This window comes from Onychostoma macrolepis, chromosome 03 (assembly GCF_012432095.1).
Source record: "Onychostoma macrolepis isolate SWU-2019 chromosome 03, ASM1243209v1, whole genome shotgun sequence".
NCBI lineage: Eukaryota > Metazoa > Chordata > Actinopteri > Cypriniformes > Cyprinidae > Onychostoma > Onychostoma macrolepis.
The window spans coordinates 46,395,827-46,421,884 of record NC_081157.1 but is presented as its reverse complement, the minus strand read 5'-3'; the positions used below and the strand labels follow the sequence as shown (position 1 = coordinate 46,421,884).

General features: G+C 37.5%; 2 protein-coding genes and 1 long non-coding RNA gene across 4 annotated transcripts; 1 reads left to right on the top strand and 2 right to left on the bottom strand.

The window, feature by feature from the left end:
• Window positions 1-3,813: 3,813 nt before the first annotated feature.
• LOC131536211 (uncharacterized) lies at window positions 3,814-7,347 on the bottom strand. Its single transcript, XR_009269894.1, has 3 exons — window positions 7,208-7,347; window positions 5,333-5,573; window positions 3,814-3,952 (listed from the first exon to the last, which is right to left on the bottom strand). It is a non-coding gene; the product is annotated as an uncharacterized LOC131536211 (long non-coding RNA).
• Window positions 5,366-9,995, top strand: LOC131536210 (zinc finger protein Gfi-1b-like). Of its 2 annotated transcripts, none has more exons than XM_058768974.1 (5): window positions 5,366-5,579; window positions 7,176-7,330; window positions 8,308-8,436; window positions 8,748-8,913; window positions 9,454-9,995. In XM_058768974.1, the coding sequence occupies exons 1-5, from the start codon at window positions 5,366-5,368 to the stop codon at window positions 9,651-9,653; spliced, it is 864 nt and encodes a 287-aa protein (XP_058624957.1). In that variant the 3' UTR covers window positions 9,654-9,995. The 2 variants fall into 2 exon arrangements, with proteins under 2 accessions (XP_058624957.1, XP_058624956.1); XM_058768973.1 differs by having other exon boundaries at window positions 8,308-8,442.
• Window positions 9,996-10,136: 141 nt separating this feature from the next.
• Window positions 10,137-24,946, bottom strand: engl (endoglin, like). Its single transcript, XM_058768295.1, is given in 17 exon segments — window positions 10,137-11,338; window positions 11,447-11,473; window positions 11,476-11,541; window positions 12,077-12,130; window positions 12,236-12,305; window positions 13,138-13,680; window positions 14,594-14,803; window positions 16,076-16,165; window positions 16,773-16,922; window positions 19,334-19,467; window positions 20,353-20,539; window positions 20,623-20,767; window positions 22,695-22,863; window positions 22,955-23,129; window positions 24,238-24,414; window positions 24,481-24,608; window positions 24,943-24,946. Coding segments are annotated over 17 exon segments (2,445 nt in total). The 3' UTR covers window positions 10,137-11,222.
• Window positions 24,947-26,058: the final 1,112 nt, after the last annotated feature.

The window sequence follows — 26,058 nt, the reverse complement described above, 5'->3', positions numbered from 1 at the left end:
GGTGCTAAAATACATTTGGACAATGAAACCCCACCTGAACTGTCCTGCATCAGATCAAATGTCTGCACATCTCAAATGTTCCAGGTCTTTTCTTAGTTATGTTTGAAATCTCAATGTGTTTCAATCAGGTGGTTTTAGTGGATGTGTGAAGTCAGTTCTCCTCAGGTTCACAAAGGTGTCCTATCAGAGGAACCACAGGTGGAGAATCGCATTAACAATAAACATCAACCATTAACCACACACAATACTGCCTGTCTTCATGTTCTACATGTATGTTTTAGCATTTCAAACCAACAATTGTATGTCTGTCAAATGTTTTGCTTGTTTGTAAAGTGTGTTTGTGCTTCTTTTTTCACAATAAATGAAACTGATAAAATGTGCCGTTTTAAAGTGTGACTTTTTGGGGGCTGCTATCATCCGTTCATCATATACTGAACACTCTGCATCTGTTTTTAAAAGATGGACATCATGAAACGAAGAGGATTTGCGAGAAGAAAAAAAACAAAAAAAACACAAGGTGGGTCGTGAGAAAGTGACACGTTTATTTGTCACTCTTCCTCTTGTTTTCTCGCTGCAACCGCAAATGGTAGATAATGCAGAGCAGAGATATTCAGAGGAAAAAATGACAGAATAATATAATACAGTCCACAAGGGCAACATTTTTGTGCGATCTCTTATCTCTCGCAGTTTGTTGAGGCTAAGCTTGTTTTGATTTTAAACTGATAAAAACTGTGGTCATGTCAGATCAAATAATATTTCTGGCCTACAGTTTTCAACAGAAGTGCCTGTTCATAACCAAGAACAATAGCTAGAATTCAAACTTTATTGCGGTAGGCCTACACATCAGCTGGCAATAACTTAACAATGTAGGCTAAAAGGAAAGCTAAATACCAAAGAACAATAACTAACCATAACTAGTCATTTTAGCGTCCACATAGAAGACATCGTTCGTTTATTCTTGTTTTGCCGCTCTTTAAAATCCTCTTTAAAGCTCAAATGGATAAAGCTGTGTTTTTATCATTCATAAGATGCAAAAATCGATCTGAGTCCAAATGCATTAATCCTGGTATTTCTCTTGTAGCCTAGTGTGGATTTGCTTTTCCTAAATTCAAATTTACCGTTGTTCGGCGAATTTCGCGGGCGAATTCCAGTCGGAATTCCCGCGATCGGGAATTTCGCGGGAGGAGGAAAGATTTCTCAAAGGGTTCAAGTTTGTCACATGGATTTGCTGTGCTTCAGACATTTTTTAAATAAATAATAGACAGTTGCCTTTTTTAGCCTAAATAATGTGACTGCGCTTTTATTAAAGCTTTATCGTGGTGTGTACAGGCTTTAATCCAAGTTTATGTCGTTTTATACAGCGTATTTTACACAGGTGTTTTAAAATCATTCAAGATCATAAAAGATTCTTGCACTTTGTGTTTTTTTTTTTCCTGACCCACACAGCTGGTGAATCTCACTTAGATGAAGCTGAACTAGATGAATTTCCAGTGTTCAATCCCCTGAGCCACAAACCCTCAGAGACTCGCGATGCTTATCGCGAACTCCTTCCCTCCGTGTGTCAGGAGCGTCGCTCTGCGGTGAGGGCGGCGGAGGGGCGGCGTGTCTGCAGATGGAGCAGGTGAAGCGGTGGGCTTGTGGGTAAAAACGAGCAGGAGCTCTAGGGGGAGACGAAGGGCCCGGTGGGCTTCTTTGTTCGCCTTGATCTCTTCATTTTTCAGCATTGTCTTCTTTGAATCTTTCTAGGAACTCGAAACAACGCGCTGTGTGCGCTTTCTTGAAAGTGGCTTTGGTAGGAAAGTGTCTGTAAGTGAAAACTCTTTGCAAAGTAATGAACAGCCAGCTGAATGCCTATGTTTTAACCTCTTTTTAAGAGGTGTTATAGGCTACGTTTATAGCACATTTAATTCAAATTGGTAATTCAAACTGCTTGCATAAAAATAATCTAAAAATAATCATAACAGAAATTAAACATTTAACATGTATTTTATGTAGGCTAAGAAAAACTGCCCATTCACACAAAGGATGATAACTATACAATAAAGATAAAAACACTTAAAAAAAGAATTTTCCATTTAGGCTATAGGAATAACTTAACATAACTATATGACCCTTATGAAAATTAACCATGGTTTTGCTTTATTTAATTCTCGTTCGTTTCTCCAGTTTTGTAGTTTGTCTTCCCTTGTTCTGCTGAAAAGCTTCTGCTGAAATATTCAAAAAGTAAAACTACAATGACTTTGTCCCTCGGCATGCTGGGTAATCTCCCTCAGCCCTCTGTTCACACCAAAATCACTAACCAAACCAGATGAGAAATCACACAGTGGGTCGGTGTGGGTGCAGTGTTCACGTCTCTGTGGTCTCATATATTCCTAAAGCCTTTGTTTAAACCACCATCTCTCACAGCTGCTAAATATTCAGCGTTTTTGTTAGCCTATTTGATCATAAGCCCAGAGAGGAGTTCAGAACCACTGATGCTCTTGTGAGGGTCTGGAGCATTCAGATTATCTCCCAGAAGAACACTGTCTCCATCAGAGGTTAGTTTTTCATCTTTATGTACTTTCCTCAACTCTGTTTCTCAAAATGACCCAAATGGTACAATAGTTACAGTAAGAGTTCAGAGCTATGTGGAGAGAAGATAAGATGAGAAGTGTTTGAGATGTTTGCATTCACTGCAAAAAAAAAAAAAGTGATTTTCTTCGTATTTTAGTTTAGTTTTTCTGTACAAATATCTTAAATGAAAATATATTTACTTGACATAAGTTAAGAAACCTTGTTTGCTGAAAAACAATTAAAAAAGGAAAATTTTGTCATCATTTCACTCTCATGTTGTTCATAACCTGTATGAGTTTTTTTTTTATTTTTTTCTTGAGTATCTTTTTTGAACATACAGTTTTTTTGAAGAATGTTTGGTGACCAAACGCTTAACAGTAGCCATTGACTTCCATACTAGGGGGGGAGGGGGGGGGGGATGCTATGCAAATCAATGGTTACCGGCAACGTTTTGGTCGCCAGCATAACTCAAAAATTCTTCTTTTGTTTTCAACAGATGAAAGAAACGCATACGAGTTTGGAACAACTTTAAGGTGAGTAAATGGTGACAATTTTCTTTTTTGGGTGAACTATCCCTTTAAAGTGAGTTTATGCTTAAAAAAAGAAGAAATATCTGCTAATGGATTCAGAAAAAGGAAGTTAACAAGGGATAATTGATCTCATTTTAAGCATTAAAAAAATCACTTAATTTTGATGAATGTGTTATATCATTTTCTATCTCTGAGGAAGAACATCATGTACTTTTTGCATTGTTGAGATCACTGACTTACACTTGGATTACAAGTGTTTCCTCTAGACTTTCAAATTTGTATTTTGTCCAATCTGAACATTTAAAATATCTCAATATTAACCCAAACATTTCTCTTCCAATGATCAAGAAGTTCCTGAACAATGTATAAATGTTTTTGTGCAAATATTTGAGAATGTTATTGAAGATAACTCTGATTGAAAGTTCTATTAATATTACTAGAACAACGTTTGTCGATCACTTTGATAGAGCCTTGTTTGAACATTCAGAGAACATTTCCTGTTACTCATTTATTTCTCCTGAGGAATTGTAGGAGAAATATTCGATACTTTCAAACATAATTCAGATACATTTTGTGCATTGGGAGATTTATTTGGGCAATTTGGTTAAATGCAGATTGAAAGTGACACTGATTGGCACATTCTGCTGTTTTCTTATGGATGGCAGTGATAATAGATGAGCAGATTTATCAGCTGTCCTGATTTGACGTCTGAAGCGAGTCTGGTGAGGACACATCAGAAAACTCTCGTACTTCCTGTAGCAGCTTCAGAACCGAATCACAACTCTCACAACCAGACGCATCTGCATCGCCCGCCGCCCGCCGCCGGACGCCCGTGGGTGAGTCTGACGCCAACAGACATACAGCTACTGCTATAAATATAAATTAATATAAAAAAGGAAAGAGCAGTTATATCATGGTTGTGCATCTAAATTGTTTTCCATCACTTTTTACTTTTTTTGTAGAGCTTTTCATCTTATTAATGCTGCAGGTGGCTTTTATACAGTAAGTGCATCAATTAAACACACACACACACACATTCTTACTATATGCTTAATGGTTTAAGTTTAGTGTAGTTTTAGCATAAATCATGTCTTTTATGTATTTGGTTTTTTTACACTTGTTTAGAGAAACTTGGTCATAATGTAGTGCATTTTAGTTTTTAATGTCAAGAGCTTAATGAAAGTTGACAAATAAAGTCTATGTCGAGAACTCATTTGAACAATGACTCTATGATCTGGATGATTTAGAAGACGTTTGGAGATGCAGGTGAGCTGGCGCAGGTGTTGATGCTGCTTCACGTCTCTAAACCTCAGATTCTGTCGTTCTAACTGAATTCAGTCTGGAACAGCTGCATCGCCATCGACCGCACACAAAACATTCAAATCTGTTTTGCTAGATTATTGTTGTTTGAGCAAAACAATCTTCATATCAGAGTTAAATATCTACATCGGGATTATTCCTATCTTGGGATTTATACATTCTTTCAATAATTGAATATTTCATTCTTGTCCTAGTTCATTTTTCTTCTGATGCGGAGAATTAATGAAGATAATATACATATACACATTGTTATATAATGAATAAATGTATATTATTACAATTTAATTCACATATTTTTCTTTTTCTGTTCTTATTTTTCTCTTTTCTTATTGTTTAAAATTAGAATATGTATCTTCCTCATTTATCGTCTAATATGTAAAATTACAAAAAGTAAAAATACTGATTCTAATATATATATATATAATATATATCGAATAAATGTGTATTTTGTTTAAAATTATGATAATTTGTATATATTCATATTATATATTAATATTATGAAATAAAATTACAATACTAATACTGAATATCAAATTTTGAATAAATGTATATTGATATATTATTTTCTATAGTATTTTTCTATTGTTATGTATGAATGCTATATCCTGTTATGAATAAATGTATACTATATATAGTATATTATGATAATGTTTATATGTTATGTTAATGTTTATATTCATTAAAATATTATATTGAAATAACTAAATATTAATTAAAAAAGTTAATATTATATTTGATAGTATTTAGCTTTAATTGTTCATTTATCTTCTAATGTGGAGAATCAAAAAATATTGAAACTAGTTATTGTGAATAAATATATTATACACATATTTTATATTGTTCACTGAACTTATTAACAATGATCAGTATGAATAAACTATTAAAACATTTGGGATTTGTTGTGCTTTCATTTCAGATTGTAACCTGACCTCATCTGTCGTGGCTTCAGTCCCGCTTTTGAAATGCCACGATCGTTTCTGGTGAAAAGTAAGAGGGCGGGGCATCACTCCACACGCTCCACCCACTCTCAGCATCAGCATCATGATGGATGGACGTCCAGCAGTCGCTCTGCGGCTCTGGAGCTGCTGCCCTGCACATCCACTGAGAGCAGCCGAACCCATAACAGCACTGATGGAGCTGGAGCTGAACCCGAACCCTGGCCTTCATCCACTGCAGGTATAAGAACAGCTCAGCACAATTCAACACCAGCAGTGACTGGAATAGTGTGGCAGATTGAGCATGATATGCAATAAATGCATTGCTAGAGTTTCTCATGGCATGTGAAGACACTCATATAGAAAATAGGGTCTGCATTACAATCTTTACTCATGAAAATATGACCGCTTGCAACTCATGAGAACTTAACTCCCACAAATGACTCCCACAAATTGATAGAATCAACTTGAGTGACTCACCATGATATTTTTTCTTAGAACTAAATACCTCACCAATAACTATTCTATTAATAGCCCAGACAGCAAAAATGTTCTAAGAATATTTTGCTAATGTCCCCATCAAGTTATGAAAAAAAAAATTTCCTGAATGTTCTCAGAATGTTCAAAACGACCAGTTTTTAAAACATTTGTATTTTTTTTTCACTTATGCAAAGGTTAAGGGATTTTGTTGTCATTTTCAAATCGTTATAGGAACATTACTTTGAATGTTCTCTGAACATCCTGAAACAACTAGTAATATTTACATTTACAATGAATCATTTAGCAGACACTTCTATACAAAGCGACTTACAAATGACGAGAACAATAGAAGCAATCAAACCAAAAAGAGAGCAATGGTATACAAGAGCAGTGACAATTCTCAGTTAGTCTAGCACAGTACAAAATGTTAAAAATGTTAGATGAACGTCCAAATAAATGTTTCTGTTTTTGTGCTTACATTTTCAGAACATTATTAAACACTAGGTAACTTTAAACAAAAGTTCTACTAACATTGGAACAACATTTGTTCATAACATGGAGGACCTTGCTGGAACGTTCTGAGAACATTCCATGCTAGCTATGTATATTCATGAATGTTTAATAACAACAAAAACAGTTCCAACTGCCTTGTATTGTGTTGTTCAGTTTTAAGAATATATTTCCCATAATGCTTTGAGGAGTGCGAGCGTTTTAAAAACCATTCTACAGTTATTACAAAAACGACACAAAGTAATGATATCATTGGAATCACTTTCAGCACAATTTTCCCAGTTAATGAACTATACAAACTTTGGCAGCCAATCAGAATCCACCCAGAGTGTGAACGTTTAAAGCGCCAGACAAAACGGCAGCGCGCGCTTAGAATAAACCTGATCTCATGAATTTGCGTTTCAACAGCACAATTTTCTGTTTCTATTTGGCTTACTATTTATATGCAAACATGGATTTTGGCGTGCATATGATACGCAATTGGTAGGTTTAGTGGTGTGGGGTGGGTGCGTATTATATGTACTCCAAAATGCGTATTATATGCACGCCAACAAAGTGCGTATCGTATGCACGCCAAAGTCAATAAATTAAAAAATAATAATTGTGCTATTGATACGCATTTTCATGAGACCGGGCTCAATAAACTGATCGTTAATATAGTTGTTGGTGTAAATGGGCCTTAATGAAGAGAAACGAGTGAGTGATTCAATGTGTGTGCTCCATTACTGCACAAAAACATCACTTAACATTTTGTTTTATTTTAATTCATGTTGTCGGTCGTCATTTTTGCATGCTGAGATGAAAAGACAGGACATATTCCATTCTATTGTATTGTGTGTGATGGCAGTGAAGCAGTCTGGAGTTTGTCCATTGTCTAACCTATCATGCTCTGCTGCGGTGGAGAGAAAGAGCGAGCTGGAGCGTCTGATTCAGGCTTTACTCAGTCACCATCAGCTCAGCAACGTCCAGACGCCGCTGTGTGAATGTCCACACTGTGAGAAGGTGAGGCACGGCCGTGTGTGTCCGTTACTGAACACACCTGATTGTAATTATCAGCTTGACAGCACAGAACAAATGCATTTAGATTCATAGGCCGCAGCTGATGATGTGAAATCTGTAACTGTTTGGGTTTTGTTTCTTGTTCATTGTTTTCATGTCTTTTAATTTGTAGTTTGGCCACAGTCATGTTCTGTCATGTGATTCGTTTGTCTCTGTGTTATGTTTTGATTGGTTCTTTGGTTCATGTGTCATGTTCGCATTGGTTGGTTAGCCAAGCCAAGCCATGTCTTTGTTTATTAATCTGTTTCCGCCACGGGAATATATATATATATATATATATATATGAATTTATATCTCACAATAGACAGAATTGCAACTTAAAAATTGCAATTAGGCTACCTTTCTTGTTTATATTCAGTGGTGGGGAAGAAAAACTGAATTGTGAAATGTAAATTCAAAATTGCAGAAAAATTCTGAATTGTGAGATTTAAAAAATCCTAGGTAATTAACTTTTCTAGTCATTTACTTAAATTACTTTATTTTTTAAAAATTCCGTGGCAGAAACTGCCTTCCATATTGATCCAAAGCTGCTCACAAATGAGAAATATAGGCTGGAGGAAAACCTAATTTATGCAGAGGGAAAGCGTAGCTAGAACATTTTATAAAGTAAAAAATAATAGAGTAAAATATGTAGAGACTGATTTGATAATGATTTAATGATTTGACAATGCTTTAGTCCTTATCTGATCACCTGACAGGATTTCCACACATTCACCACTTGTGGGAATCACATGTGGGTTTTTGTGTGGCTTTCATGGTCAAACATTTCATGCTTCATACGTGATGACATGCACATTTTAATCCCCAAACTTGATACACATAAGATCACATATGGTTTAACAGTAACACATTAGAACAATGTAAAACACAATGTTATTTCCATTTATGATATGATATTAATATTGCTATGTCTTCTGTAGCTCCTGTCCTCTGCTGTGGGTTTGACATCGCACTTGTGCGAGTCACATATCAACAGGGCTGCTCTCCCATTGGCCGGCTCCCTGGGCCATGCCCAACAGCCTTATGGGTACAGACCAGGAATACTGAGGGTGAGAGTAAGTACTAAACAGCTGGCTGTATACATAGTTTGCAAGTAAATACTGTACCGAGGTTATTATAGTTAACTAAAACCTTATTGTGTTTGTTTTATTTTAGTTTATTTAATTACTTGAAATTAAATAATCTAAAAAACACTTGGCAGTCTTATCAAATAATGAGTAAAGATGTAGTAGGTCACCCAAATATCATGCATACAGAACATGCAATTGCATACTGCGTGAAGAGTCTACATACTAGATACAGCATAACTAGTATGGCAGTACTCTCTTCTAAACACAGCCTGTGTAAATGTGTGTTTCAGGAGCGGAGTTTTGGTTGTAAGGTTTGTGGGAAGGTGTTTAAGAGGTCGTCGACTCTCTCCACACACCTGCTCATTCACTCTGACACGCGGCCGTTCCCGTGTCCCTACTGCGGAAAGAGGTTCCACCAGAAGTCCGATATGAAGAAACATACATTTATACACACAGGTAAAATGCATAATGGGGTTTCCATTGACTTATAAATTATAAGGCAATTCCAGAACGCAACATGCTAAAGTCAGAATCTCTGGACCCTTTTCATATTTCCATGGTTCTCAGAAGGAAACGTCACCTAAATGAAAGTTTTGTGTTCCCATTTGCTCCTATAGCAAAAGAAAAAAAAAAAAACTGCATTTCAATGACTTTACAAAAGAGGAAATGAAATATCAAGACATTGACTATGCTGGTCAGAAGAGAGAAAGATTTTGCCAAATTTGCCTTTGCAAAAAATACACACAGCCACATTAACTAGATTTAACATTTAACTAATTTAATAGCAAGAGTAATATAACAAAAGGTAGAAACACGTGCACTAATACAGTGATATTGGAAGGTGGGTAGTGTTGCAAAACAGGTACTTGCATTTGTTTACATTCACTTGTGTGCTTAAAGCAGATTAGCTGCCTGTGTAGTCAGTAGTAAACAGCCAGGCAGCTCAGTAGTTTTAGAGGCAGAGCTAATATGTGTGTGACCGCTGTCATCTCTCAGGTGAGAAGCCTCATGTGTGCGTGGTGTGCGGTAAAGCATTCAGTCAGAGCTCCAATCTGATCACTCACAGCAGAAAACACAGCAGCTACCAGCCGTTCAGCTGCTCGCACTGCCCTCTCAGCTTCCAGAGGAGACTGGAACTACAGCGCCACCTACAGACACACTCGCAGAACGACAGCGGATTGTACCATGGGACCTGAAAGAGACCAGCTGCACACAAACAACTTGGGTAGCTCATTGTACAGGGGTCTTGTTATATTTTACCCAAAAGCCCACTATATGTAATGCTTGAGAAAGATGTCTGCACCAAAACAAACGTTTGCTCATGTATATCTAACTTTATTGCACACAATGCATTGTGAAATATGTAAACACTTCTAGCAGGTTACACTGTAGAAATATAGCTTCCAAGACTTATGATTGGCTGCTCGTGGTTGTGATGTCATAATCACGGAACGTTTTTATCATGGAACATTTAAGGAACAATAATCACTCTGTATATAATATGCCATTTAATAATAAACACGTAGCAATGCAACAGATTTATAAGAACATTAATCTCTTTGTGAAGGTAAAAGTATTTCTGCACTCTCAAGCTCTCAGCAGAAGTTTATCTTGTTTTAAAGTACATGATAAAAGATCCTTTCCAACCCTCACTGTCAGCGTATCCAGGCTAAACTTCTTTAATATACTGAGAATTTAAGACATGATTGTCTATGTACTACAACACAGTAAATTAAAAACAATTAAAGGACTGAAAATTGAACTAAAGAACATTAAACGAGCGCAAATCTTATACACAAATCTATAATCATTTTAGATCATTTATGGTGTTACATTTAGCAGCACAACTAAAGCAGCAAGACAAATAAGTTAAAAGCACCTCAGAACAGTGGTACACAAATTCAGCCTTAAAGAAAACACATGAAGGTTGTTCGTTTATGTCACGTTTTGAATTTGACGGTCGTATCCCAGATAGCACATGTACGTCTGCAAGATGTCTGTTAAAGATCACTTGATCTAGAAAGCATCTGCTGTGTACAAACATCTGACAGATAAATGTAAGATATCAGTTTTACATACATTTTAAATCATAAACATCCCTGCTGAAAAAAACAATAGACACATCACAAAATTTGTAATGGTTTTACTGGTTATAATGGGTCTTGTATTGATTTTACTGAAACTGTAATGGACCCCCCTGCTGAAAAAAAAAAAAAAATAGCTAAAACCAGCCTAAGCTGGTTGGCTGGTTTAAGCTGGTCTCCCAACCTGGCCAACTAAAGAAGTGGCTAAAACCAGCCTGCTGACCAGCTAAATCTAGGCTGGATGACCAGCTAAAACCAGCCTGAGCTGGTTGGCTGGTTTTAGCTGGTCATCCAGCCTAGATTTAGCTTTTTTCAGCAGGGTAGTTGGTCTCTACTGGTAATTGGTCACCTTCTATTGGTGGCTTTTTAAAACCAATAAATCCTAACAGAATAGGCTATGTCCCAAAACACACTACAGACAACCATTTTTTTTATGGTTTCAATGGTTAAAAGTTGATGGTTTGTAATGTGTGTAATGGTTTGTAATGGAAACCATTAGAATTTTCTGTGATGGTTCTATTGTTTTTTTCTATTGTTTTGGATCTTAAAGACATCTAATAAACTTCTATTTGACATCTTATAGGAAACGTCCTATTGCAGATGAGCAAACACTTTAAAAAATAAGTCTTGCAGATGTCAAATAGACGTCTCTATGATGTTCGTGTGCTATCAGGGTTATCTTTAGTCCACCTCGTGGAAACCGCTGGTTTGCTCCATCAGCATCGGTGGGTTTCTGAAGCCGCTGTCCTGTCGCGTGGTCTCTATAACACCGTCTCTCTGGGTCATATCAAGCCTCCCTGACAACCAACCAGTAAAATGTTTTGTGTTAATAAACAGCTGTCAAGAAGAAGAAAAAACAAACTCTGTTAAACGATTGTTTTGCTTGAGGGTCTGTGTGTTTGTACCTGTGTGACTGTAAATGCACCACAGCACCCCATTAGACACAAACCCATCACAAACGCAGAGAACACGACCACTAACACTGGACCCTCACCTGTTTCTGAAACACAAACCAGGTAAATAACAGTTTCCACCTTATTTTTTACGTAAGAACGTCCACGAAGCAATTATTTTTGTGCAAGACCTGTACTTTAAAACACCTGGTATACTGTTCGATATTGCAAATCGTAATCATAAACAGTTTTTTTTTTTTAGCCAAAACAGTTTTTCCCATACTACCCCCCTGATAGCACATGTACATTAGAGACATCTATTTGACGTCTGCATTTACATTTGCAAGACATATTTTTTAGAGCGTTTGCTCATCTACAATACGTCTATAGGACGTTTTCTATCAGATGTCAGATGTCTCAGATGTTTGTACACAGCAGATGCTTTCCAGATCAAGTGATCTTTAACAGACATCTTGCAGATGTACTTGTGCTATCTGGGATGTATTTTTTGTTTAACAGAAAAACTAAACTCATACACATTTGGAACAACTAGAAGGTGAGTAAATGATAGTGAACTATCCATTTTAATTTCCTTGCAGGGCAATTATTAACCAAAAATTACTTATGAGGGGTAAAACACACCGCTGTTTGCAGGAGTCTGTTTAGACATCTCAGCAGGCTTTTGAGCAAGTTTACCTGATAAACATACACACACAGACACAAAAACACAAAGCATTAAAGTGTTAAAGTAATGCAAAACTTTTGTGCAAATGAGAGTTGAGAATGAGGATGTGTACAAACCAGCAGGGGGAGCCAGAAACCCAGCAGGATACGTGACCAACACAGGCCGAGAGAGATTTCTGTACTCACACTGTATGATAGAAAGAGAGACTGATATGAAATGTTTACTAGCAGATATCGACAGATGTGATTAGTAAATTATGTCATGTTGAGATCTCATTAGTGTTCATTACTCCTGAGGATAAGATTCATAAAGAATTTAATAGTTTTGGCTCCAGTTCCATTACATTCTTTTAGCACTTCTGATAATTGGCCCAAACACAACTTCTGGTGCAGTACAGGGTATGGAAATTGTGAGAAAATTAAGTGACAGACAACAGGACAAAGCAATGCTGATGCTTTGCATCTTTAAATGTTTTCAAAACTTATAGAATTAATTTAAAATGTGATGAATTGAATATAATATATAAAAATGTTAGGCCTATTATATGTTACTATAGTTAATATTATGTAATACACTATATTATGAAATAATCAGATGTGGATGACAACATAAAGAATCACTACAAACAAACTGAGGGAATCAAAGAGAGAGCAAGTTATTTGATGATTCAAATCTCATAACTTGTGGGTTTTAGACTTATTTATGAGTCATTAAAAGAACTGGGTAATAAGAGTAATTTGTTCATGAATCAGACTATACAGATGTGCAATCAGGAAGAACAATGCAACAGAAAGACGTTGTCTATTTATTGTCTTGTTTTAATAATTTTAATAATTGCACTTTCAGTAAAACATTCGCAGTTGGTTTGTAAAGCTGTTTTTATGGATTTTTTGGCCTGAGTTTTTTTTACATTTGTAAGTGTTTAAGAATGCTTCGAAACAGTGAATCATTTTGCGAAACAATTGATTCAACTGATTCAGTTTCAAAAAGCTCATTTTCCCACATTAGAGTTCATTACCTGTTGAGAAGCAGTTGTGTGTGTGAGAGGAGGTATTTGAGGCCCATCTGTGCAGATCCGAGTGGTGGCCCCTGAGGGCCCCTCAACTGATGCGCACAGACGCAGCCGGCAGTGCAGGAACTGGATGGAGTTATTAAAGATGGGGCGCAGGATGAAGCTGAACCGCAGCATGTTTGCGTTCTCGTGTTCGTCCTCTCGTCTCTTCCGTCTGTGTTCCTCAGGTCTCCTCGCTCCGAGTCTGTTGGGTCTCTCGTCTTTATTTCGTCTCGCTCTCTCGTCTCCGCTGTGGCTCGCCATCTGTCTCCAGCGTGAGAGCGGCTGCGACAGTCTTCTGTCATCTTTCCTGTCAATCTTCTCGTCTTCATCATGTCCTGTGCTGTCTGTGGATTCCTGGGTTTCCCTGTGGCTCAGATTGAAGGACAGGTCGGATGGGCAGGAGTCTCTAATGATGGACCAGCCGCTGTGAGCCTGCGGATCTGAGAGAGGAGAGACCAGACATGACTGGAGCTCCACGGCCTCAGCAACACCAGAACCCACCGAGATCTGACAGAGAGAAATGGAAAGAAATTACGTTAATCAACCACTCAAAACATCCCAGCAACCACATAGCAACAGCCTAGCAACCACTCAGAACACCCGAGCAATCACATAGCAACAGTGTAGCAACCACGCAGAACACCCCAGCAATCACATAGCAACATCCCAGCAACCACATAGCAACAGCTTAACAACCACATAGCAAACAACTCAGCAATCACATAGGAACAGCCTAGCAACCACTCAGAACACCCTAGCAATCACATAGCAACAGCGTAGCAACCACTCATAACAACCCAGCAATCACATAGCAACAGCCCAGCAACCACTCAGAACACCCCAGCAATCACATGTATAGCAACAGCATATCAACCATCCATAACACCCTAGCAACCTCACAGCAACATGAAAATAATAGAAATGTAACGCTATTGGTTGTACATATTTTTAAGTTTATAGTTTTTTCTTTACTATTCTTAATTACTCAGAACACCTTAGCCATATTATGCTAAAAGCCACCTTAGCAATCTTAGTAACTTATAAATAATTATTTATTATTTTTGTTCAGTTTATTGCTAGCTGTAGGTTGCTTACAAGCTATGACTCTGAACTATTAGGCTATTCTATTTGTGGGTAATATTTTTTTTTGTTTTGTCATTCACATCATACACGGCTAAGCTGCAAGTGTAGTTTGTTATTCCACTTTTCTTTTTTTTTCTTTTTCTTTTTTTTTTTGCAAACGTCCATTTGTGGCCTTCATTGACATACACTAATGAAACCTCCACACGGCGACAGGAGTCTCACGTCCTTGAGCTCTTTTAATCATGTTATGGACTCCACCGCTGTGCTATCATCCGCTCTGACCTCGAGGAGACGCCAAAGAGGAAACAAGCGCACAAACGTGACAGATAACGCTGACCTGCACGTAGACACGGTTGTATGCTGTGATCACGCAGGGCCCCACGGCTCTCTTCTCGTAGGCCTCAGTGACAAACAGCTCCATGGACAGGACTGGAGCGGCGGGGCCTCTCGGCACCCAGGGACTGAAGCGCAGCGCCTCCTCAGGCCTGGAGGACGGAGTCACGTCTGTTGGACTCACAGGAGTGATCAGAGATGATTCACAGCTGATCTAAACAGAGAGAAACCAGATGAAAAAAAGTGAGCCACACATGAGATACAGGCAGTTTAGAGCAATGGCTGTTAGGAAAAGAAATGTACATCATTTACGAACTGTTTGTGGTCACTAAGTTCTGATTTTATTGAAAGATATTAATACTTTTATTCAGTGGGGATGCATTAAATTGCTCAAAAGTGTCAGTAAAGACATTTACAATACTACAAGATAATATTTCAAATAAATGCTGTTCCTGTGAACTTTCTATTCATCAAAGAACCCTAAAAATGAAATTCAACATTGATAATAATCAGAAATGTTTCTTGAGCAGCAAATCAGCATATTAGAATGATTTCTGAAGGATCATGTGACCAGTGTTGCAGGTAACGCATTACAAGTAACGAGAGTTACGTAATCAGATTACTAGTAACTAGTAAAGTGTTGCTTTTTCAAATGAAGTAACGCAAGTTACTTTGGAAATTGGGAGTGTGGTGCAGAGGCACTCCCTCAGCCAGAGGCTTATTAATTTTACTTCTGCTGTGAAAGGGCCTTTACAGTTGCCAAAAACATAACTTTTGAGTTTTTTGTTATTGAAAAACAAATAAACAAGCCCAAACCAGGTGATAAAAAGTGATGCAAAAGTAATGTAATGAATTACTTTCCACATAAAGTAACTAAGTAAAGCAATATTTATGGAGTAACGCAATATTGTAATTACTTTTAAAAGTAACTTTCCCCAACACTGCACGTGACCCTGAAGACTGTAGTAATGATGCTAAACATTCAGCTTTGCATCACAGGAATAAATTACATTTTACTATATATTTACATAGAAAATAGCCATTTTAAATTGTAATAATATTTCACAATATTAACAGTTTAGCAACAGCAGCAACCTCCTAGTAACCACACAGTAACAGCTTAGCAAGCCTGTAATTTGTACATTTTTATCTTATCCTTATTCTTAATTACTCATGTTTAATTATTGTATGCTACTTCCTTAATTTATTATTTTTGTTGAATTTGTTGTTAGGTGTGCTGACTCTGAACTACTATTTTTGATTATTAGAGACACTTAAAACCATAAACTAGATTTTAAATTGTAAAAATATTTCACAAAATTACTGTTTTTCCTGTATAGTTGATCAAATAAATGCAGCCTTGGTGAGCAATAAGAGACTTAATCTGAATGGTTATATATTGTTTTAAATCAGTAAAATATGAGCATCCGGTTCCCATAACAGTTCAGATGCTGCCAAGTACACATTGATGGTTTGAAACACTCACATGAATGGCTATCAGACTCGTCTCGTCCAACACCTCCCCGCCTGTCTCATTGTTCAAACCCTCGGGTGGTTTCTGTTTCCACAGGAACACCTTAAAAATACAGTTCAAATATATAATGGTAGAAAATGAGCCTTCTGCCTTTGTGTCTTTTGAAGACGCTCCCATCGCCAAACCTGTTAATGGTTTGTTCTGCCGGATCTGGTTCAGTGTGACCCAGGTCATCTGTTTTTGGTGTGTGGTTACAGCTGACAAATTTATGCTTTCATCTTTAGTGATGGTGAGACGGTGTGACCCAGGTCAGGATTATTTACTGCACTACAGGACCATTCTATTTTTTATAATAATTTTATGGTACTCTTTGAACCTTCTCTTTTAATTAAATTGAAAGACAGAATTTCAGTTGCATAACAGAAAAACAAGACATCATGTGCATTGATTATATTGATTATACTGTATACCAGGGATCCTCAAATCTGGCCCACGAGATCCACTTTCCTGCAGAGTTTATCTCTAACCCTAATCAAACACACCTGAGCATGCTAATCAGTGTCTTCAAGATCATTAGAAAATCACAGGTAGGTGAGTTTGATCAGGGTTGGAGCTAAACTCTGCAGCAGATTAGCCCTCCAGGGAAAGATTTGAGGAACCCTGCTGTGTACATTAATTTTACAATTGTGTTGAATAATGTGTCTCTCACTGTATTTGTGTAATGAACACTTCTGTTCACTTCATCCATTTCTCCCTCCGTCCCGCAGGAAATGACCGGGAAAAGCAACAGGAAATGGCTTCCATTAAATTCACCACGGCAGTTGTGATCTCGCAGGGTCACTGCCGACACTGGAAAAGTCTGTGTGTATATAAACAATTCAATTAATAAAACTTGAACATGTAAAGAATATTAAATAATGTAACACACCTTTTCAGGCATTTGGGGTTGATAAGATATTTATTGTTTTTGAAAGAAGACTCTTCTGTCACCAAGACAGCATTTATTTGATCAAAAATACAGTAATATTGTGAAATACTATTACAATTGAAAAGAACTGTTCTGTGAATATGTTGTAAAATTTCTGTGATGTAAAACTGAACTTTCAGCATCATTACTCCAGTCTTCAGTATCACATGATTCTTCAGAAATCATTCTAATATGCTTATTTGCTATTTGAAAACTGTTAATTTAGCTTAATTTTAAATGTGCTAAAACTACATTTTATGGAGCCCCTAAAGGGACATTTGCAAAAAAAAAAAAAAAAGTCTTTCATGTGCACACAAGAAACTTTTTGCGAGCTCACGCGTTACAGTTTCCGGTTGCGTCACTTCTGCCAGCTTATAAAGAAGAAAAGAAGAGTGTGGATGCACATGAATTAGCCTAATTGAGATCTATTTTAAATACATAAATACATAACATCTGTAAAATAGCACATTCATATTTTTTTCTAGATAAAATATCATTATGAATTTGCAAATGTTTTGAGAAGTTATGTCCAAAATATAGAGAAAATAGAAAGAATTACGAATGTGCTATTTTACAGATGAAAAGTTTTGAGAGGTTTTGCACAGATGTACAGTCCTGAGATGTTATGTATTGTTCAGGTGGAATATAGCCTGAGGGGAAAAGCTGTTCTTATGCCACTCAGTGATGATTTATCTGTGTTGGAATGCAAGAACGGAAACAATGTTTTAGTATTGAAGGCCGAGTTTAAAATAGATCTCAATTAGGCATCCATGCTCTTGTTTTCTTCTTTGTAGGAATGTGCAACTCATAACTGAGGCTGATGCGATACACATCTCGATAGCCAACGATGCAATACATTAAAGATACATATGAATCAGCTACCGATGTGATTCACTTCAACACAATGCGATTTGATACAATATGATGCAATGGAAAAACTATGACCCCTTTTATTTCTTTGGTTCAGAAAGGCAGCAAATCATAAATTAACTTAGTTAGTCTGACTTTCAGGTAGTCTGACTCGTTGTCAAATCATTTGGTTCCATAAAGCAAATTTAACATAGATCAACCTTACTGTGCCAATTTATGCCTGGTCCAGAGCAGGCTAACTGTCAGGCTAAGCTGAGTTCCTCTAACACTGGCCAATAGGAAAGCAATAATATTATCACTGACTCTCTCACAATCTATCACAGCCATGCAGCCTGTCTCTCTGGTTACAATTACAATTGCTCTTTAAAGCATTAAAATCACTGAATTAAAAATGAAAATAAATAAAGAAAAAGACTACATTTAATAAGAGACACACACTAACTCATCTGAGCTTAGTAATTAGGACTATTAGCTTACATTTTATTTATCCATTACAATACTCCCTTTACAGTTACTGCTATCATAAAAATATACTTATATGTAGGTTTAAAATTCTACAAAACATTTAATGTCCAACAACAAATATTTTAGCAAAATGAGGAATTATTGCACTACTATTCTATTGCGCTGCGTCTGTTTAGCACGCACGCGTGCAGCAGCGCTCGTTCACTCGTGTAAGGCTCGCCTACTCCTGACAGCAAATTTGCATGACTTTCTAACATTTACAGATCAAGAATATACCTGTGACATGTCAGTTATGCACGGAGGAAAACACAACGCGATGGGTTGGCATCGCGATACAAATGCCAACTTGTGTCCAATGCACACTTTTTAAATCGATGCATCGCATCGTTAGCTTTTATGCCAATGCACCGAGCGAATCGGGGAATCTTCCCATCCCTATTTCTTTGAAGATTGGCAGAAGTGATGCAACCGTAAACTGTAACACATGAGCAAATAGTTTTGCGTGAGAACACGAAAGCCTTTAATTTTTGCAAATTTCCCCTTAGGGGCTCCGTAACATTTAGACTGAAATAAAAATTAATAAAAACTATATGGACATATAAAAAAGATTTAAAATAATTAAATACAAGAACTAAATTATACTTTGATTAAAATGAAAAAGAAAGCAGAACTATATATATAAATAAAAATCAATTTAAAATATAAAAACTAAAATATCTCAATAATACAAATAACTTCAGCGTTTAACTTTAACTGCCTTATTAAAAACTGTCACTTATGATAAATTTAATGCAACTTTGATGAATAAAATTATTCATTCATTTCAAAAAGATACATACGCACACGCACACACAGCCACAAACACACACACACACGCACACACACTTTTATAAAAATGCACCTACAAAAATACACAACTTTAATAAGCATTAAGTAAGCAATAGTATTGCAGTGTGTCTATTGGTTACCTGTAGCATCTGTGTGTCCACGGTAACAGTAAGAGCTCCGCCCTCACAGTGGCAGCTGAGCGCCTCCCTGCTTCTGTCTGTTATGATGTCATCCTGCCGCCCATCTGAAGACCTCAGTTCTGTGTCTGACCCTCCTGAACCACAGACACGGCTCCATCACAAACCCTAGTGAGCGAACCTTGCTGTCTACATAGGCAGCTGCCTTCTAAGGCCCCAATCATACTGAACGCTAGGAAAACACCAAATCAGTTGTCCTGTCAGTCTAATCAAAGGATTATAGCGTGAGTGCTCTAAAATCTTTTTTTTTTTTTGCTGTTAAGTAAATACTTAAAAAATACAGCTCCGGGTAAAACCCATGACAGACATCACAAGTTTCTCATCCATTATTGCAGTCTCCGGACTTTCTAAGGCCCGCCTCTCCTTTCATTCGATTGGACAATGGAAAAAAACACGATGACATGGGCGCTTTTCCGCTCAGAGTTGCTCTTTTTTTAACTTCAGGCACTCAGCAAAAACGCGAGGCGCAGCAGGCGGGCCCCGGGCGCATAAACAGCGTGCAGAGCGCTCACTGCCACCCGAAAACAATTAAAAAAAGGCGCCTCTCACTGCAAAAAAAGGGCCCATTGTTGTACCCATAGATATGTATGGGTAGATTCCCCATTCGACCGCTCCAAGCACACAGATGCGTCTGCCATCTAAATAATACGGAATCTACCTATAAATATTTATGGTTGTACCTGCGTGAATGGTCATGTGACATGCGTTTTAGGTTGTGTAGTGTAAACGGAGATAGTTTCTGAAATGCAGCGGAAACGCCAGTGTAAACGGGGATCGTTTTCATTCTAAAACACAGTTTTAAAACGAAAACGCACTAGTGTAAACAGGGCCTTAATCCACTGAATGCTTTTTAAAAAATAGTTCAGGACACTGTAGTATTAAATATTTTACTCTGACCTTGACTAAAAAATTTCAATCTGATCAAATATTCAAGAAAATGTTAAAAAAACAAACTTTTCCACCTTCTCTTAGCCTGACGACGAAGCGATTGGCCAGATCAGCCTCGGTGTACGAGGTCACTTTGGGGAAGCCGTTCTGATTAGCCCATTCTAGAAGGTTGGTGGTGCTGAGGAGGTCAGAGGTCACGGTGCTGGTCATGCTGAAGCCGGGGGCTTGAGTTCGGTATGGCGGACTCACGCTGTTGGACGACTGAATGAGAGAGACGCAACTGTTCATAGCTGAGAAAGCATTTTTGGAAAAGAGCACAGGTTAGAAATGCAAATGTAACTTACATAGACCCTGATGTGACCTTTGACCTCTGGAGCCACCAGAGCCCAGTTGACCGGAACCACACTGCTGAGGATCAAGACAATCCTGTGATACACTGAACGAGCCACTGGAGGCAGCAGAGAGACAGACACCTCCACCTGCAGAGAGCTGAGAGAGAGACACTTTAAAGCAGTGGTTCTCAAACTTTTTAAGCCTGGTACACGCCAAGCCGACGCCAACAAACTAGTGGCGACGAAAGCAGACTGCGGGGTCGGCTCACATCGGCAGCGTCTGGGTCCAAAGTTGCCCTGACACACCAAGCCGACACCCGACGCCCAAGAAGCACGTCCGTTCTGCGCCTTTTCTTGCGCACTGTTTCGCAAGCTGAACAGCCAATCAGAATGATCAGATGGCCCGACTGACCGACGAGCTCCGACGCCGATTCAATATGTTGAATCAGCCGAAAAAAAAGCCGGCGAGGACCAACTTCAGCTAACGGCACGGAACACACAGAAAACTTAGTCGGCCGACGAACAAAAACTGCCCGACGGCCGAACTCTTCCACTTAGACCACAGTCACACCTTTTCTATTAAAGGACAATATTTGCCCTCTTGATTTATAGGTGCATTTTTTTTTTACCTTTATAGAGGCAAAGATTTTCTATCCTTATTAATTGTATGTCATGTTTTGTCATATCATGTCATATTCTTATCATTCAATTAAGTGTATTATTAATATAATAAATAAAGCAATAAATGATGGCAAATCCAAGTGATACTTGCAGATTTAAAAATAAAATCGCCAGTAGGTGGCGACAAGTCACCGTCTTAATGAGCGTTTTAATTTTATTAAAACATTATTTATATTGTTTTTATTGTCCTTTTTATGCATGTAATTTACTTTCAGTGTATATCTTTATTTAAGTTTAATAAATTGATCAATTACTATAATTTTCTTACCTTTTATTTTTTTAATACTTTATATAAATTAAAAATATATATATTTTGAATTAAAAAATTACATCATTTTTATACAAAGCAGTTTGAAATGTCATGTTACATTATTAGATTATTTTATTAAGACATTAATATTAATTATTTTATTATTAATTACATTTATTTATCATTAATGGCATTTTTATGTGTCTCTCATTTTCCTTTCAGTCTATATCTTTATTTCATTTTAAAGGTGTCATGACATGGATTTTTTTATAATATTGTGGCCGTTTCTCAAACGGAAGGCTGCATCCTCCGGAGGTGGCATTTGCAGGCTGCATACGTCATCAAGCCTGGTTTATTTCAGTTAACTGAGCATTTTATACTTATTTATACTTAACTAAGAATAATGGTCAAATTTATAACTGTTAATATTCTAAAATAAGATTTTCTTTATGACGTATGCAGCCTACAAATGCGACCGCCGGAGGATACAGCCTTCCGTTTGAGAAACGGCCCAAATGTCAGCCATTAGAGGCAGAATGCCAGTGGGCGGGGCCTATGGTGAGAAGATGACTATTCGTGGATTCCTTGCTCTGGAGGCAGTGTTTATGCAAACGACTGCATCCAGGTGATGTCACCTTGACCCTCAGATCTAAAATGAGCCACTTTTGGAGCTTGATTAAATAAATGCCTTGTTTATAACGAGGAGGATATTTTAAGATATGAAACTTGAAGGATGTTTTAATAGCACAAAGAACAAAACATCAAGGCAAATTTGATTTCTCATGGCATGACACCTTTAATAAATATTATCTATTTTTTCAATTTTAATTTAATTTCTTTTTTCTTTTTATTTATAGGCACTTTTTATGACTACTAATTAAAAAAACAAAACTTTTACTAGTTTAAAAATTACTAGTAGTAGAATTTAAATTTTACATGTAAATTTTTTCTGCAATATTTTTGTGTAAAAAAAACCAAAACAAAACATAATTTTATGTACATGTTCATTTAAAGTGCTTAAAGAAATGTTTCCAGTTCAACTGAACTTTTGAAAACTTTTAAATTCACCCAGTCTTTATGAACCCGATGCACTCAGTTTCCACTTCTCGTCTCAGTTTGAGATGTTCCACTCAGACTCAAGAACTTGACTCACCCGCAAAGGCCGGATCCTGAGGACCAGAGGTGGATGATGTGCACCTCCATCTCCGCGGGCTGGTCTGACGGGACGCAGCCATGAACCTCCTGCTCCTGCAGATCTGAGGCCAGATAGTTCTGAGACAGAAACGGAGACCACAGGCGGCACTCACTCGGCATGTTGGCTTCTGGAGTCCAGACGTAATGGAAATGAAGACAAAATAAAGCACACGCCAATTTTCAAACAATTTAAATAAAAGGATGTGTATGTGTTTTTACCCTCTCCCAGACGGAGGTAAACGCGGTTCGCGTGAACAGTGTGCGTGAGTGACGAGATGGTGGCGTGACGCTGGAGGATCCAGCGAAGCAGGACTTGTGGCCGCCGTGGCAGAGAAGGAACCTTCACCACGCGGATGGACAAGCTCGAAGAGACGGCTGTGGAGTTGAAAGACACCTGGGAGAGCAGGTGAATGCCTAGATTCAATGTTTCTCTAATTAAGGCAACTGTATGGAAGTTTATTTTTAAAGTAAAATACCAGTTTCAACATCATAAAGCGAATGGCGTCTTTCTTCCCCGCTTTCCCGCCCAAATGTCTGTTCTGCCTGTTATAAGTTTGGTGAGCAGATACGAATGTACGTGAAAAAGATGAATTGCTTTTCGGCAGCAACAAATGTGACCACAGTGAATTCCACTTATTTAGCTCTAGGGGCCCCCAAAGTCACAAAAATACACAAATCTACATAGAGTTTATCTATTACTGCCTGGTAAACTGCAATACTTGCTAACCAGTCAAAAAAATCCAGTTTCAAATAAGTTTTTTTCTCAAAATGAAAAGCGAAATGCAATGCAAAGTGACCAAATGAATCACATTTATTTATATAGTTTTTTTGAATACAATATAAATCATTTCAAAGCAGTGTCACATTAATAAACAAAAAAGGCCATCCAAGAAGCAGAAGAGTTTGTTTTTTGATGGGAACAGATTTGGAGTAATTTACCATTACATCACATGAATCCTCTGCAGTGAATGGGTGCCGTCACAATGAGAGTCCAAACACCTGATGAAACCACAATAATCCACACCACTCCAGTCCATCAGTTAATGTCTTGTGAAGCGAAAAGCTGTGTGTTTGCAAGAAACCAATCCATCAAGACACTTTTTTTTTTCAAACTTCAAACCGCTGCTTCCAGCTAAACAACTATCCATAATATTGCTTTCTCCAATTAAAATGTATTATGGATTATGGACTAGTATTTTGGAGCAAACTTTAGCAAAGTTAAAAATATCTTTTTTATTTATTTATTTTTAATCAGCTGTTTGGACTCTCATTCTGATGGCACCCATTCACTGCAGATGATCCATTGCTGAGCAGGTGATATAATGCTACATCTCTGTTACACACATCTCCAAATCTGTTCCCATAAATAGACAAACTCATCTACATCTTGAAATGCCTGAGCGGGAATACATTTTTATTTTTGGGTGAACTATTCCTTTAAAAAACTAAATTAAACACTCAGATCAGTGAGTCAGTGTGGGACGATAAGTAACATCACACACCTGCACCAGCACGTTGATGCTGTGTGACAGTCCCTCATTTTCCAACACCCAATGCACGGCATGCTGGGAGCTCAACACCAGAATCACCGGCCTTTTGATGGGCCGAGAGACGGTCAAAGGTCTTAACACCACCGTTACCTGCGGACAGGACACCCAAATGTGACGTTTGGACACCAACTGGACAAATACGAGCAAGCAAATGTCTCATACTAGTTTGTTGGAGGCTTTGCCCACAGAAATCACATGGGTCTCTTTAGGTCCGCCCTCTCTGGCCGCACAGCCTGGTCCAGCCTCAAAGCGCTCCAGTTGAGCCCGCACTGGATGCAGCGCCCCCACAGGCCACATGGAGCACTGCAGTTCTCTGCTGGACACTGACACACACAGAAATGACTTAAAGGGGTCATGAACTGAGAAACCAAAATTCTCTTGATTTTTTGACATATAAAATGTCATTTTAGTTTTATTTTTCAATAATATTATGTGTTCAGTGTCTGATTTAATCTTAGTTTCATTTTTAACAATTTTATGTGCTTTTGTCATTTATATTATTTTATGAACCCCCCCCCCTTGTAGGCTTTTTGTGTTATGTTTTACAGTCCCATGATATGTAATTATTAATATATTTATACAGTACCATATACTACATCTGATTACTGTACCATGGTATGTCACAGTACTCCAAAACACACACATGCTAATACTTACTCATGCGTATTAAACATAACAGCTTACGTCCAACTCAGAGACGCAAATGAAACTCACACTCCTGTCATACACGCCGCAGGACACTGTCAATGCATTCACACAAAATCACCACACATCTGTGCAAGCTTTCACACGCAGCCTTGAGAAATGTGTCTGGCTGCTCTCTCTTTCACCTGCATTACTGAAACAACTGAAACCACAATTTTATAATCTTTTGTATTCTGAGTGACCCGGTGGTAATTTCAAGTGGGTTTTACCTGCAGTTCTGACCACAGCCAGAAGGAGGAAGAGTAGAGCACCGCCCATCCAGGGCATCATCCTTCAGCACTTCACAGATTTCAGACAGAATTCAGACTTACACCAAAGTACTAACTGAGGAATGTGAAAGAGAGTAAGACAGAGACGCATGAAACAAGACAGAAGGAATTTAAGCCAGAACCTCAATATTCAGATTGTTTTTTTGTTTTTTTTAAGACTTAAACTTTTTATTTTAAATCATTAACTCATAAAAAAATCATAAAATTTCCCTTATGAAAATTTGGTTTTACTACAAATTAAACCAAAAAAATAAACATATAGTTGAACCATGGTAACCACAAATTAACCATGGTTTTGCTACTCTAACCATATTAACCATGGTATTTGTAATAAAACGGGTTATAGCCTACAAATGGTAATCAATACGCCAAAAAAAAAAAAAAAACATTTTTGTAAGGGAAAGCGTTTTTCAGTGTAACTACACACAGTCTCTATATTTTGTTCTCACCACATGTTCTGCTAAATACAGAACGTGTGTAATGATGTTTTTTTATATAATTAAGAATTTATAAACAATTTACTAAAAACAAACAAACAAACAAACAAAAAAACAATTCCAGGCTCAATTTAATAAAAAAAATAAAAATAAAATGCAACTTAATTAAACCTTAATTTAATGTACCTATTGTTTAATTTTAACCCATCTTTTATCATATTTATATTTTAATAAATACATATTTAGTTCCTCCAAAACTCACCTGCAGCTAGGCTTGGACCCAAATGAAATCACTGATGCGCCTGTTTACTCGCTCACCCGAGACCCCCAGCAGAGAACAGGACAGCAGCATCAGACAGTGG